This window comes from Ochotona princeps, chromosome 9, assembly GCF_030435755.1.
Source record: "Ochotona princeps isolate mOchPri1 chromosome 9, mOchPri1.hap1, whole genome shotgun sequence".
Classification (NCBI taxonomy): domain Eukaryota; kingdom Metazoa; phylum Chordata; class Mammalia; order Lagomorpha; family Ochotonidae; genus Ochotona; species Ochotona princeps.
Genome location: NC_080840.1, coordinates 17,106,043 through 17,121,427, shown reverse-complemented (window position 1 = coordinate 17,121,427; position 15,385 = coordinate 17,106,043). Strand labels below are relative to the sequence as shown.

Here is a 15,385-nt window from a genome sequence, read left to right as displayed (position 1 = left end):
GAGTGTATTCTCTAGACTGTAGCAGATTCAAGGACATATTGGGGCCTGTACATCCCTAAAGAATAAGTGTGGGTCAATGCAAACCCAACTGTCCTTGGAATTGACCCTAGGGTACCTTGCTGTTTTACTATCTACTCAACAGTCTCCATGATCTTACACTGCATTAAAGAAAAAAAAAAAATCCAGGTTTAGAGTCTACTGCTGAACACCTCCTAAGCCTCAGTTCTTTAAGACACTGGGGCCTGGGGGCCCGGCATGGGGGCCTAGCGGCTAAAGTCCTCGCCTTGAGAGCCCCAGGATCCCATATGGGCGCTGGTTCTAATCCCGGCAGCTCCACTTCCCATCCAGCTCCCTGCTTGTGGCCTGGGAAAGCAGTTGAGGACGGCCCAAAGCTTTGGGACCCTGCACCTGCATGGGAGACCTGGAAGAGGTTCCAGGTTCCTGGCTTCGGATTGGCACAGCACCGGCCCGTTGCGGCTCACTTGGGGAGTGAATCATCGGATGGAAGATCTTCCTCTCTGCCTCTCCTCCTCTCTGTATATCCGGCTTTCCAATAATAATAAAATCTTAAAAAAAAAAAAAAGACACTGGGGCCTGTATTCCACCTTGTACTTGGAGTAGGCCATCCTAAGCCTCATTTCTCTAAGACACTGGAGCCTGTATTCCACTGGTACTGCCACCTCCTCACTGGCCCTTATGTACCTGCTGTCATCCATGCTCTGCTTACCAGGATGAGTTTGTATGGCTCATCATTATTGTCTTAGATTGAAAATACTCTCCTGGCCATTTGTTTAGTGCATTGTCCATTCCCAGTTCACACAGGCACCTTTAAGAAAGAGGTTTCTTTTCTTTTTCATGTTTCTTCATTGGTGGATGTTGGGAGACACAAAGATGAAAACAAAAGATCTCAATTTAAAGAAAGCATGAGTTGTATCAGTTTTTAAAAGTGTAATGATAGAATGTGAACCAAATGTTACCTGCTAAAATTAGCCATCTTTCCGTGCTCCCTGAGGAGGGTAGGATAGTTTCCCACTTTCTCTTGACCCCTGGCCTTAGAAGGAAAAGTTTACTGATTTTTTAAAAAGCTTTATTTGAATGACAGAGTGACAAAGAGAGATCTTTCATCTTCAGGATTATTTCCTGAATGACCACAGCAGCCACGTCTGAGCTGGGTCAAAACCAGCAGCCAAAACTTCTATCCTTGTCTGCCACATGAGTGACAGAGACCCAAATACTTGAACTGTTGTCTGTTGCATGCCAAGTGCATTAACAGGAAGCTGGAATAGAACAGGAGCTGGGACTTGATGCCAGGCACTTTGGAATAGAGTGCAAATGTCCCAAACATGAGCATCACGTGTTGTGCCGTAACACCTAAACCTCTTTCCCATATTTTGAGAAGTTTCTCCCTCACTCTTAAATTCACAGAACCGAGTGAACTCATGTATGTTCTCCCCGCCTTCAGGCGATAATTAGAGATTTACAGTGTGACCTTTAGGAGATGATCATCTTATTTACACCAGGATATCGTTTAGTTCTATATGTAAATATCCTAATCCAGGCAATCCCCCCTCTAAACAGTCAAATGCAGTAAATATTGTTAGTGTCACTGGGGAGACTAAAACTTCCAAGGATATGAAGCAATTCTTTTGACTTCAGAATTTCCATGTTTTGGATATAATGAGAAATGAATACTAAAATAAATCACCAGTACTGTTACTAAATAATATTGTGTGATTTCCATATCCAAACTCACAAATTCCCAGAGCATTGATGAGGGGAGTTTGTTGGTAGTCAGAGAAATAAGGCTATAATCCTCAAGCACAAACTACTTTTGGTTCCTTCTCTCCGTTTACTATGAGTCTGTTCCCACTGTGGTGTTTGACCTGTTCCTCTTGTTTGGTGAATATAAAATTCATTTTCTCTTTTATAAACATTTTGAAAGCAAACTACCCAGCCACCTGTCACTCCAACAAGAATCACTCCATGGCCACTCAGGAGGGTGCTTGTTGGGCCAGAGGCTGCACGTGTGGCTGGCAGGTGAGGCCCAGCTGCCCAGTGAGTCGGATATGTGTCAGGTTAGGGCCCTGGCCTCATCCTTCCATTCCTTTATGGTGGTTCGAGATGTCCTCATAACTAGGGTTAGGAGGATCCCTGTCTGTTGAACCACTGGCTGGTGTGGTATTATGGGCTGTTGCTTCTCCAGCCCTTGTGAGCACAGAATGGATGGGAAAGTCTGTTGGTGGTGGGATTTTAGGCAGAGTCAGAGCTGGGCGGTTGACTTTGCCATCCTGATGGGTAGCAGTAGTGAGTCAGTAAGGGCAGATTCTTGCAACAGGGCACTAAATTCTGAGCTTCTACGTTATGTAATGTGCTTAAAAAATGTACCAGAGCTGGGCCTGGCGGCGTGGCCTAGCGGCTAAAGTCCTCGCCTTGAACGCCCCAGGATCCCATATGGGCGCCGGTTCTAATCCTGGCAGCTCCACTTCCCATCCAGCTCCCTGCTTGTGGCCTGGGAAAGCAGTTGAGGACGGCCCAATGCATTGGGACCCTGCACCCGCATGGGAGACCTGGAAGAGGTTCCTGGTTCCCGGCTTCGGATCGGCACACATCAGCCCCTTGCGGCTCACTTGGGGAGTGAATCATTGGACGGAAGATCTTCCTCTCTGTCTCTCCTCCTCTGTGTATATCTGCCTGTAATAAAATGAATAAATTAAAAAAATATATACCAGAGCTCAACAGGAAATGCGTAGCATGATGTCCAAGGATGTGGATGCTGGAATCTGGTACCTGCGTTTGATCTGAACTCTATTGACTGTTAGCATTGAGCTCTTGGATGTGAGCAGTTTAACTTTTCCAAGCTTCTTTGTTGCACAGTGGGTATAATAATGAGTCTAGCTCATACTGTGTGTGATTTAAATGAGAGAATGTATCTAGCATTCACCTAGCATAGCGCATGGCACCTGCTGAGTGTTCAGAAAGATTCACTAGCGTTAGTACACAGACCTTCAGTGTGTTGCGTGGAGCCCTCGGTGTTAACAAGGAAGCAAAGTTAGTGTGTGGGATGTGTATGACATGTTAAGGGAAAACAGTTGGATGTGGCTATCAGACTGCTGGCATCAGCTTTTCTTCTGTTTGAAATATCTAAATGCACCTAAGGATTCCTCAGGAAGAAATGGGAGCAGTGGTGAACAAGGCTCTCTTCTTAATAGACAGTTTCAACTCCCATCTGTTACGCTTGCTTCCTTTCCCTTTGTTTTTCTTTTTCTGAGCTCTGTGAGTTACATCTAGGGTTGTTGATGTTAGCTGAGGTATTCTATTTCAGCTCGAGCAGAAACTGAGAGGCAGAGATCTTGGCTCCTTCTGCGCATGGGTGGGCTCGCATAGACTGTGTGTTTTCTGATAAATAGATGAGGGAAGGTGGACCAGGAAGCGTGACTCCTGACACAGTGTCTGTCTCACAGTGCTGAAGCGACCCGTCACTTCGGAAGAACTCCTGACCCCTGGGGCTCCATACGCCAGGAAGACATTCACGGTAGGCTGCTTCTTGTTGGGCTTTTTTGTTCTTCTGGGCCACTCAGTTTTCTGTGCCATGGCAATGGGTCAATGTGTAGCTTGTGAACTTAAGACTCCCCCTAACTTTCCTTTTGTTTTTCTTTAGCATAGTTGTAATAGTAAGTCATCTTGACCCTAAGGTACTAATGAGATTATGACATTTATTGTTCTTTTTCAATGGTCTTTTTGTTTGTTTGTTTACAATAAGATACAGATTTCAAGGCAAATGGTGGTGTGAGTAATGCCAACAATTACTTTGGAAATATAGTTAATTCTTTTTTAAAAAGATTTATTGTATTTTTATAGGAAAGTCAGATTTACAGAGAGAAGGAAAGACAGAGACAAAGATCTTCCATTCTCTAGTTCGCTCCCCAAATAGTCACAACTGCCAGAGCTGAGCTGATCTGAAGCCGGGAGCCAGGAACCTCCTCTGGGTTTCCCATGCGGGTACAGGGTCCCCAAGGCTTTGGGTCATTCTCCATTGCTTTCCCAGGCCACAAGCAGGAAGCTGGTTGGGAGATGATATAGCTGGAACACCACCTGGTACCCTTATGGGATCCTGGCACTTGAAGGGGGGACAATTAGCCAGCTGAGCCATTGTGCCAGGCCCAATATGGTTAATTCTTAAATTTATTTGAAACACTGGTGGAGTTTGAAGGTACAGAGCAGAAGCTATGGCATACATTGTTCTGTGAAAGGTGATGCCTTTGGCAGTGACGGTCTGCCTCAAATATCCAGGCACTATGTTAGAAATCCCTGTGTCCTATGACCTGTGTTTTTGTTTTTGTTTTTTGAGATGGGTTTCTTCAGACAGTAACAATGTTTTTATTGCCATCACCTCTTATGATCACAATCTCCTCAAATCAACCTTATCTTTAACCACCTCTTGTTCCTCCGGGGAACATTCTTTTTTCTAGCTCAATCATACATTCATTGGTTCAGGCTACTTCCTGTGCTGAGCTCTTTGAAGCCAATGTGAGAGTCACTGCAAGTCTGTATCAGGGAGGATGATACTCATACCTTTGGAATGCAAAGGAGTTCTAGAACACAAGCACAAGCAAACTCAAAACTGTTGAAGACTTCTTGAGAATGTTGCTACTTCCCCACTTTTTCTGGTCTCCTGAACTCAGTGGGCTGTGTTTTGAAAGTTTTCTTTTTTGAAATTATGTTTAGTGCCCAGCGCGATAGTGTGGTGGTTAAAGTCCTAGCCTTGAATGCGTTGGAATCCCATTATAGGTACCAGTTCTAATCCTGGTGGCCCCGCTTCCCATCCAGCTTTCTACTTGTGGCCTGGGAAAGCAGTTGAGGATGGCCCAAAGCCTTGTGACCCTGCACCCACATGGAGACCAAGAAGAGCTCCTGGTTCCCTGGCTCCGAATTGGCTTAGCTTTAACCTTTGTAGCCGCTTGGGGAGTGAACCACTGGGTGGAAGATCTTCCTCTCTGTCTCTCCTCCTCTCTGTATATCCGCCTTTCCAATAAAAAAATAAACAAATATTTTTTAAAAAATAAAATTAAATAAATGAAATTATGTTTAAATGCTAGCATTGCTACTAAATGATTGTAACTGTGCGTCTCTGTTTCAGTTGGGATGTGTATTCAAGAGAAGCTCAGGGAATATAAACGCCAGTTCTAATAAGTGGTTCTATAGGAAAAGGCACTCTCTGGTCCCAAAAAACTTTTGGTTCAGACTCTGCTTGTAAATTGTAGATGTTGTGTATTTTTTTACATTGTTTTCTTGGTAGTGTAAATTTGGATGCAGCAAAGTTAAAAGTTTCCATAGTCCCTGCTGTTAGTAATTTGAACTGTTACGCTTCGCCTCACTGATGTAGCAAGATAAGTTTATCACTGGGATCTCCAGGAGAAAGACAAATTTGGTATAGAGGCTAGATGTGGAGAAACATTCCAATTGTGTTTTAAGATCTTCTAAACATCCTAACGGAGTCCGCTATTCCATTGACAAGCAGCCTCAGAAACAGGCGCTCTGCCAGTTACTTACGGAGCCATGTCCCAGGGAAACAGCTTTTTGGCACCATGGGTCACAATTGCTACCACATCTTCCTCAGAGACAGCCCAAGTCTGTGATAGAGGAAGGAACTCTGATCCTCTGACAGGTCAGAGAACTTGTGGGAGAGACGCACCCGCGCTTGTCCTCAGCCGTGGGCAGTTTCTCCCTCTCTTGGGAAGACAGCGAATTGCTAGGATGCACCTGCCAGGTTCTCATTGTGGATTTCCTTCCCAGATTGTTGGGGACGCCGTTGGCTGGGGCTTTGTGGTGAGAGGGAGCAAGCCGTGCCACATCCAAGCCGTGGACCCCAGTGGCCCTGCCGCAGCAGCAGGAATGAAGGTAGCCTTGGGACCTCACTCACCCTCCGATGCACCTGTTCCAAGTCCTATTGGAAATGCTTGTTATTCTCACTTAGGATCCAAACCCTCTTATGTTGTACTTTTCTATCTTCCCTTTCTCTTTCTGCTTCCAAGCCCTACCCTGATTCTTTCCTCTGTATGAACAGCAGTGTCAAGATACCTCTAACCTTAGTTCATTTGGTACCATCTTTTTTTTTATTAATTATTTTGCATTATGTGACAGTTTCATAGGCTCTGGGAATCCGCCCCCCACGCCCCTCTCCCCTGGTGAATTCCTCCACCTTGATGCAGTATTACAGTTCAAATTCAATCAAGATTCTTTCCTTGCAAACGTATACCAAGCATAGAGTCCAGCTACTTATTGTCCAGATGGGTTGAACAGTTTCTTGGGGAGACCATTTCTAGAGGTCTGAAGTTAGAGCTGGTAGAATATCATCCCAGTCAATTAAGAGTCCCAATATAACATCAACAGCAATTTGCAACATTATGGAATTGACATGGTTTTGAGTAACCAGTATGTTAAAAAAAAAAAAAGCAAGTTCTTAACCACAACCTATGATTAGCTCATTGACATTTCAATTTTAGTTTATACACAGGACCGGCTGCTATATACCTTAAAATGGCTATAAAGTACCATTCAGCTGTCTTGTGTCTACTTCATTTTAGTATTTAGCCATTTGTTGTGTTGAAGTATAATTTTGCTGATCTTGGCAGATTTTAGGATAATCTAGACTGCCTTGTAACTCTAACAAGACATTTGTCAACAATTAAGGTGCAGAACATTTTGGGGGGGGAGGGTGTGCAGGAAAATCCTCAACACCATGGTGAGGAGTGACTAGTCTTTGTGTCCCACCCAGCGAGGCATGAGCCAATCCACGCCAGCTCTTTCCTGTCCAATTCCAAGCTCTACTTTTTGTTGTTTGTCTATTTATTTTAGTTTTTTTAGTTTGTATGATTGTTTGTTTGCTATGAGGGGTTTTTGAAGCGATCCCGATGGTCATTGCGAGGGAGGGTGGGGGTCCAGAGGTGGAGCCAGGCTCGGACCAGAGAAAGCTCTCCTTCCTGGTCCCGAAGGACGTTTATTGTTCTTCTGTTTCTGTGGACCGCTCAGGGCTTCTGGTTGTCTTTCCGATGACGTTGGTTTCTGCACGGTAGTGTTTGGACTTCTTCCATCCCATGCGGAAGCTCCGGTTGTGGGTGGGTGACCTCAGAGTACTCGGCCTCCGAGGGCATCCAATTCCCTGTGGCCTCCTTGGCAGTTGAGATATAGTCCTTGTTGATCGTATTAATAGTTTGTGGTGAAGGTCTGGGAGTCTTCATGGTTGGGATCCAAGCTTCCTCCTTACCAGTTTGGTACCATCTTAACTGCCTCCCTGAGTGATTTCATTTTTTTGTTGCCAGATTTCCTTTTTCCTTCTTGAATAGGATTGAAATGAAATGAAGATTATAGGGTATAATGACCCAGAGGGAAAAATTCATCTCCAACATGTCTTGGTTTTCCAGGACATTTATTGTCTCAAATAGTGCTGAGTTAGGAAAAAAAATATGCACAAGTGTACTTTAAAAAGTTTGTGAAAGGTGGAATTAAAATATAAATACTTTGGTGTAAAAATTTTGAAAGCCATGCTTAGATGGGTCTTCACAAAGTTTGCGGAATTTTATACTGTGACAAAATATGCCTGTATTTTAAATTTTGGGTAACAAAAAGATTTTTAAATTGTGTTTTCCCTGAACATTTTGAAGTATCTTCATACATTCCTTTTCGCCTGAGTCCTATGTGTGTGTGTGTACAGGTGTGTATAACAGTTTTACTTCTGATCTATGAAAGATACATTGCTGTGGGATTTATGCATCCAGTAGTGCAGACTGACCCATAAGAACACTGAGGACAAGAAGCAGGAATCATGGCATTTGGAAGATGAGCTCTGGATTCCTCGCTGGATTCTGCTAGTCACTAGCTCTTCACACCTGTTTCCTCCTCTTTGAAATAACAGTCACATTTCCCTCAGCTGCTTTATAGATCAATATTTAGAATGACTTGATAAAGTACAAAGAGCTACACAAACATCAATTCAGCATTGAGTAACTTATGCAGGATTTCTGAAAATAGTTCTTAACACATTTTCTAGTGCTAGAATTTTATTTATAGATATGTATTTATGTATACTAGGAACAAACAGAATACAAATAATAAAATTACCTACAATTGGTCCCCAGCTAGATTTATCCCCGGTTCTTCCCTCTACAAATGTCAGAATTCAAAAAGAGGATACATAAAGATGTGCAGGGAAGTAAGATTTACTCAAAGCAGAGGAAAAGCGTAGGCAAGTTTGAAAGAGAATGAACAGAATGCCAAAACACACACACAAAAAAACACAAGACAAGAAAAAGAAAACTCATAATGAAAAAGGAAAACTCCACTCAACATGGTTAGGTTGTCTCTTAATGCTGCCTGGAGTCATAGGAGGTAATGTGTGGAGTTGAGTTTAATTGCATATTCATAGGGGGTGGAGTTTTTATACCAGCCATTTCTTTGTTCTTGCAGTGTCATGGTATCAGGTGCACCATGGAGTTGGGAGTACCACCTGTGATAATTTTATTTTATTGACATTATGATGAACTAATGGCCATCACTCGGACATATGCTGCTGCTGAAAATTGGTGATTTCTAACTGGTACTTGTTCCAAGTTTTGTAGTGTTGTGGAACTTGTGGTTTCTCGTGCATGTAAAGGCTTGGTGGTGCCTGGAATGCAGGCCTGCATGGTGCATAGAAAGGGAGAGCTACATGATGGACAGAAAAGGAAGGTTTTGAGTAGCACATGGAAGGAGGGGGTGTTGTGCAGACCAGGCTGGCCACCTATACATGGCTGGCTGCGGCTGTCCTGCCACAGGCTGCTGGAGCTGCCCTGTGGTGAGTTGTACTGCAGCTGTCACACTGCAGGTCACCTGGAATTGTCAGTCAGTGAGCACACTGTTGTGTAGATTGGATGCAGCAGTTCGGCCGTGGCTAGCAGTGCTGCACGGGTCACCGAGAGCTGTCAAATGGTTGCCTACACTGCTCTGTTGATCAGCTGCAGCTGTCAAACCACAGCTGGGCTTCCTCTGCCAAGTAACACTATCCACTTCTCCATATCATGGACTTTCCTAACTCAGAGAAGGCTTCTTAACATTTAAAATAAATGAATAATGAATCCGAGGGGGAATCAAGATGGTGGAATAGGATAAGGACACGTTGAAACGGACAGAGAAACATTAACCAGTATGAAGCAGAGAGGGCACATTCCAGGAAATAGGAGAGGACAGAACAACAGCAGAGGGGTACCTGTAGACTGACAGACACAGGAAAGCAGTGAATACAACAGTGTGGTGTTGCAGTTACTGATACTCCAGTGGCATTCAGCTAACAGCAATCTGAACTCCACCAGCAGCCGGAATTCCACTAGCAACCATGTGGGAAAGGACTTTCACTGGGAGCTTGGGAGGTGAGCCCAGACAAATAACTGCCTGTCCTGCTGGTCTGTTTGATTTGATCAGGAGCAGAGACGGAGCAGCAGATCCCAGATGGGCAGTGCACGAACAGGGTAGATTTCATAGCCTGGTCTGCCCCCCATAGAGCTAAATCAGCTTCATTTTGTTTAAGGAGGAAAAGGCATGGGAAAGGACTGAACATACACTGAGCCGGAGTGAGCTCATTTCTGATTCAGCGAACTGCTACAGCATGGTAGCCTACAGGTTCCACCCAAGACAGGCCCAGGCAGCCCTCAGACCTGATGGCCAGCAGATCAGGCACTCTCGTAGTGGCACAACAGGCACCATCTTGTACAGTGTGGCAAAAGCTTTAGGACTGCAGGGACAATAGTGAGCTGCGCATGTGATGAGCTTGGTGAGAACTCACTGAGCTCAGTGCATTGCACTGGTCTCACAGGAAAATAATACCAACTATGGCATCGTACGGGTCAAATTAGGACCTTGTGGTTCTCAGACCTAACAGCCACAGGTTTCTGCAAGATTACCACCACCACCAACTTAGCTATATAGGACACCTGGTGTCGCCCTAATCCTGATACCTGCTCCAGCTGGAAGTGGGAGAAAAGTTGTGCAGACATCGGTGAGGCCTCAACACAGTGTCACAGGAGGTGGAGAGTGGTGAGCCAGGAGCTGGGGCTACAGAGACCATGGTGGAAATCTAACATAAAAACCCAGACACGGAACTTGCTAGAGGGAGTGGCACAATTGGCTGCAAATAAAGAGTCATATACCAATTGCAGTAAGTAAAATCAAACTGTAGACCTGTGGGTGACACAGCTTAAAAAATCCTGCCCCAAGGAGAAGATTTCTGCTAATCAGAAATATGACCAAGAGCAAAAATAGAGACAGAGGCACAATAAATATTACTGAAGACTCCCCTGCAAAGGAGCAAAACCATATGCAAACCTCAGAGTTAACTGAAGAAGACATTGAGAAAATGAGAAATACGGAATTCAAAACACTTGTTATAAAGCTTCTTACCAACAATGAAAAGCACGTAAAGCAAGGGTTCAAGGAATTTAAGAAATATGTCATACTGGAAATGAACCAAATGAAAGCTGATACATCAGAAATGAAGAATACAGTGGAGCAAATTAAAAGTACTATGGAGAGTCTCCAAAATAGAATAAAGGAGGCAGAAGAAAGAATTTTAAAATTTGAAGATATTTTCTGTCACCAGGGAGAAACAAACAAAAAGCTGGAAGCAGAGCTGGATCAGGCCAAAAAAGTATTCAAGAATTTGTTTCTGTACCAGTGCAAGATTGTTTTGATAACCACTGCTCTATAGTATGTCTTGAGGTCTGGAATTGTGATTCCTCCAACTTGATTTCTATTTTTCAGGATAGCTTTGGCTATTTGTGGTCTTTTGTGATTCCAGGTGAACTTTTGTATCTTTTCTATTTCTGAAAAGAATGTTGTTGGGATTTTGGTTGGGATTGCATTGAATCTGTATATTGCTTTTGATAATATGCTCATTTTGATGATGTTGATCCTGCCTATCCAGGAACATGGAAAATATCTCCATTTTTCAATGTCTTCTATATCCTTTTTAAATGTTTTGTAGTTTTCATAATAGAGGTCTTACACATATTTAGTTAGCTTAATTCCTAGGTGTTTAAGATTCCTCTCCTCTATTTTAAAGGGGACTGTACTTAAAATTTCTTTCTCATCCGTGGAATTATTTGTGTACAGCAGTGCCATCAACTTGTGTTTCATAGGCCAAATACAAGAGTTATGGGAGTCCCAGAAGGTACAGAAAGAGAAACTTGGATTAAAGGTGTATTCAATGAAATAATAAAGGAAAATTTCCCTAATCTAGAGAAAGAATTGGGAAACAACATCCAGGAGGGGCGCAGAATTCCCAACAGGGTTGATGAAAAATGATATTCACCACGACACATGATCATCAAGCTCTCTTCAACCAAACATAAGGAAAAGATCCTTAAATGTGCACGTGAAAAAAATCAACTGACATATAAAAGGATGCCAATTATATTCATAGGAGACCTCTCATGGGAAACTCTACAGGCAAGTTATGGAGCAACATATTCCAGATTCTAAAAGCAAAAAAATTGTCAGCCTAGGATAACATATCCAGCAAAGCTTTCTTTTGTCTTTGAAAATGAAATAAAATTCTTCCATATGAAAGAAAAGTTAAAAAAATTTGCCACTTTCAAACTTGCCTTACAAAGGATACTTAAAGATGTTCTCTTGACAGAGAAGAGGAATAGCACCCACCAAAACCAAAGGCAAATATAAAGAACATCCCAATAAAATGACAGCAGAAGACTAAATCAATGAACAACCCATTGCTAAAATGACAGGACCAAAATACCGCCCGTACATATTAACCCTGAATGTAAATGGCTTAAGCTCAATCCAACGTCATAGATTAGTAGACTGGATTAAAAACAAAACCCATCTTTGCCTTCAGGAGACACATTTCACCAACAAAAATCAGCGAGAACTATCTCATGTACTTTGATTTTTTTAGTTAGTTTTATCTCTTCAAAACACTTCCTTCGGATTAAATCATTCAGTGACTCACAGATTATCTGTGTCTCCCGTCCCGCGGAAGAAATCACCCGATACTGGAGAGCGTTTCAGAGGCACTTTTATTCCAACCTTCAGTCCTTCAGTTCCTTCTTTGTGGGCAGAAGCCCCTGGCTTATATATCCCTCCTGTCCGTTAAATCCGTTACCCAGAAGCCTTCAGTTAAGTCCGTTAAGTCCGTTATTTCTGTTACACAGAGAACCTCCCCCAAGGCCCCTGGCTATCTCTCAATCCTCCAATCAGCTTACATGCCTGAGGCAAGCAGTAAAGGGCCAATCACAGGGCACTTCCTGAAACCTGTCTCCAAGAGGAAGTAGGGACTAGGCATCATCTTAGGGCAGGGCACAGGTGCAGTGCTCCCAACAATAGATCATGCAGTGGCATTTTCTTCAAGAAGGTTTTTGATTTTCATTTTTTCAGCTACATGTTAGTCATTTAGTAGCATGTTATTTAGCTTCATGTTGTTAATTTCTTTTTTCTTTCCATTGTTAATTTTGTTTTGTGGCTTTTCATGTAACAGGATGTATAGTAGTGTGTAATGGAGACTGTCATATCTAGTAGCATGTTATTTAACTTCATGGTATTGTAACTTTCTATTTTTCTTTCTATTGTTGATTTTGTATTATGGCTTTTCATTTAAGGGGATGTACAATAACTGTGAAATGGAGACTAACATATCCAAATGTGAGGATACAATGCAGTATGCATCTCTACTTGCAGACTAAAGATGGACTCCCAATGAAATTGTTTACTGTATGACAATAGGATCCTGGACTCTCTGCCATTGTCCGTGCCCACAATAATGGATATATGACTGTGTATGAAGAGCTATATTTTAGTAATGAGAGGAGAACTCGGAGCAGGGGAGGGGTTTGGGGAGGGGATAGGGGAAATCCCAGGGACCTGTACAACTGTATCATAAAACGATAATAATAATAATAATAATAGTAATACAAAATAAAAGATTTTAAAAATTCAAAAAATAAATGAATAATGAATCCCCTTTATTTAAGAAGCAGAGACACGTAGTCAGATCAGTCTCACTATAAGTTAATTTACCCCCCCGACAAATGCCTTCAGCTGCTGGGGCAGGGCTAGGTTGAAGCCAGGAGCTACACGTTCAGTTCAGGTTTCCCAAGTGAGTGACAGGGACCCAAGCACTTGACCTCAGCTGCCACCTCCCAGGGCACACGTTAACATGAAGGTGGAACCAGAAATGGATCCAGGACTCACACCTAGGGACCGTAATATAGAATGTGAGAGTCCTTGGTGATGTCTTAATTGTTGCATCAAATTTTCATCCCTACGCTTAGCATGTGTAAGAAGCTCTATTGCAGTGTAGTGGCATACAATAAAGTTTAGCGTTGTTAACATTTTGATTTATATTCTTTTTTTTTTTAAAAGATTTATTCATTTTATTACAGCCAGATATACAGAGAGGAGGAGAGACAGAGAGGAAGATCTTCCATCCGATGATTCACTCCCCAAGTGAGCCACAACGGGCCGATGCGCGCCGATCCCGATGCCAGGAACCTGGAACCTCTTCCAGGTCTCCCACGCGGGTGCAGTGTCCCAAGGCATTGGGCCGTCCTCGACTGCTTTCCCAGGCCACAAGCAGGGAGCTGGATGGGAAGTGGAGCTGCCGGGATTAGAACTGGCGCCCATATGGGATCCTGGGGCTTTCAAGGCAAGGACTTTAGCCACTAGGCCACGCCACCAGGCCCCTTGATTTATATTCTTATGTCTACATGTTGTTGGTACATACACAGAAATCAAAGAGATTTTTCAAATAGCAGTGTTCTGCTTCAAATGCTTCCACCTCGCTCAGCCTTGATCTGTCCTTTATGAAACACTTCACCTTTCCTGGTTAACCCTCCAGGTAGCCAGGCCCCTGAGACGTGCAGAAGGCTTGACAACTAAAGATCATCCCTGCCCACATATTCATTCAGCTCATGGCTTCTTGCCCTTGGAATCTTCTCCTCCTACAGGAAGCCAGCACAGCAGTAGGCAGTTCCTCAGAGCTTGGCTCTCACTCTCTCATTTTCCAGCATTTGCCCTCTGTCATTGATGTGCATCTGGAGGGCAGAGGTGGGCAGCAGAGAATGCTCTTGGCAGAGGGCACTATTATCACCAGTGTGGGTGGTTAATGTCACTGTAATTAGATGCCGAATCTGTCCTCTGATTTGAAGACCTTGGTCATGTGAGGGAGGCCCAAGCCTAGCAAGTCCTGTGCCCTGGGGCAGCCTTGTTGGTTGAGGTGACCTGTGTTACCTTCTCAGTGCTGCGGTGGACACAACACCAAAGAAGCTTGGCAGGAAAGCTGGCGGGGATCATGCAGGGCGAGCATTCATACCCATGCCAAGGCTGCTTTTCTCCTTTTCTGATGGAACTCTTGGCTGTAGGAAGGCATTTAGATTTTATTTCTATAGTGAAGTACCTAGGATGAAGAGTTCTGGCACAGTTGGGCGGTTCTGAGCATGCACTCACTTGCATGAAGTCTTGTCTTAAAGCTTTCGGGAAAGCAATGGATTTACACCGCAGCTAAAACCCTTGCCCTGCTCAGCCAAGTGTACAGGAAATTTAATTGATTCTAGGTCATCTTCATTGATGAATATGCATGATCTTTCTAAACATCATCAATTAATTCTTTAGGTTACCTGATGTATGTTTTTCAGTGTTATAGGCTAATACTTCATATGGTTCACATGTTTGGTGTAGCAGCTTTCATATGCCCCAGAGCAGTGCAGAAGTCCTTAGAACTGCATGTCCACCCCAGCATCTTGTCCTGTGCTATGGTGATCAAAGCACACACTTTAACCCCTCTTGGAAATTCACAAATCATGTTGACATATTAGGAATTCTGATAAGTCTGGTAGGCAAAAACTTACTTAAATTATTTAATATGACATTTAATCATTTAAGAAAAGCACGTCAATGGAATTTTAAGAAATATTTTTAGAATCTAGTCCTAAAACTGCTCTAAGATGATGCTTTTGGTCAAACTCTAGATTAGAATGACCTGTAGAGATATATTTTTGAGTTGTACTATTGGTGGATTAAATAAAACAATTATACATACCGTATCTTTGTAACTTAGCTATGAATGTTCATTATGAACTTTTTAAAAGTAGTTTATTACACTTTATTAACTGAGAGACTAAGATCTAAGTTCTTGAACCATCCTTTGCTGCCACTAAGGGCTTGAATTAGCAGGAAGCTAGATCGGAAGTGGAGATGGGTCTCCAACCCAGGCACTCTAATGTGAAATTACAGGCATTTTAAAACTGTTTAGCCTTCAATGCCATGAGCTCTGACCCCCTAGAAAGTGCTAAGTGCATTAATTTGTTACTCAAAACACTGATTTTTCTACTTTAGTGTGTGTATT

General features: G+C 43.0%; 1 protein-coding gene across 1 annotated transcript in view; it reads left to right on the top strand.

The window, feature by feature from the left end:
- Positions 1 to 15,385, top strand: part of DEPTOR (DEP domain containing MTOR interacting protein) — a 158,655-nt gene that overhangs the window by 114,053 nt on the left and 29,217 nt on the right. Inside the window, exons 7-8 of the mRNA XM_004580702.4 lie at positions 3,462 to 3,532; positions 5,794 to 5,898. Of these exons, the coding sequence (XP_004580759.2) occupies positions 3,462 to 3,532; positions 5,794 to 5,898 (176 nt within the window). The remainder of the gene's footprint in view (positions 1 to 3,461; positions 3,533 to 5,793; positions 5,899 to 15,385) is intronic.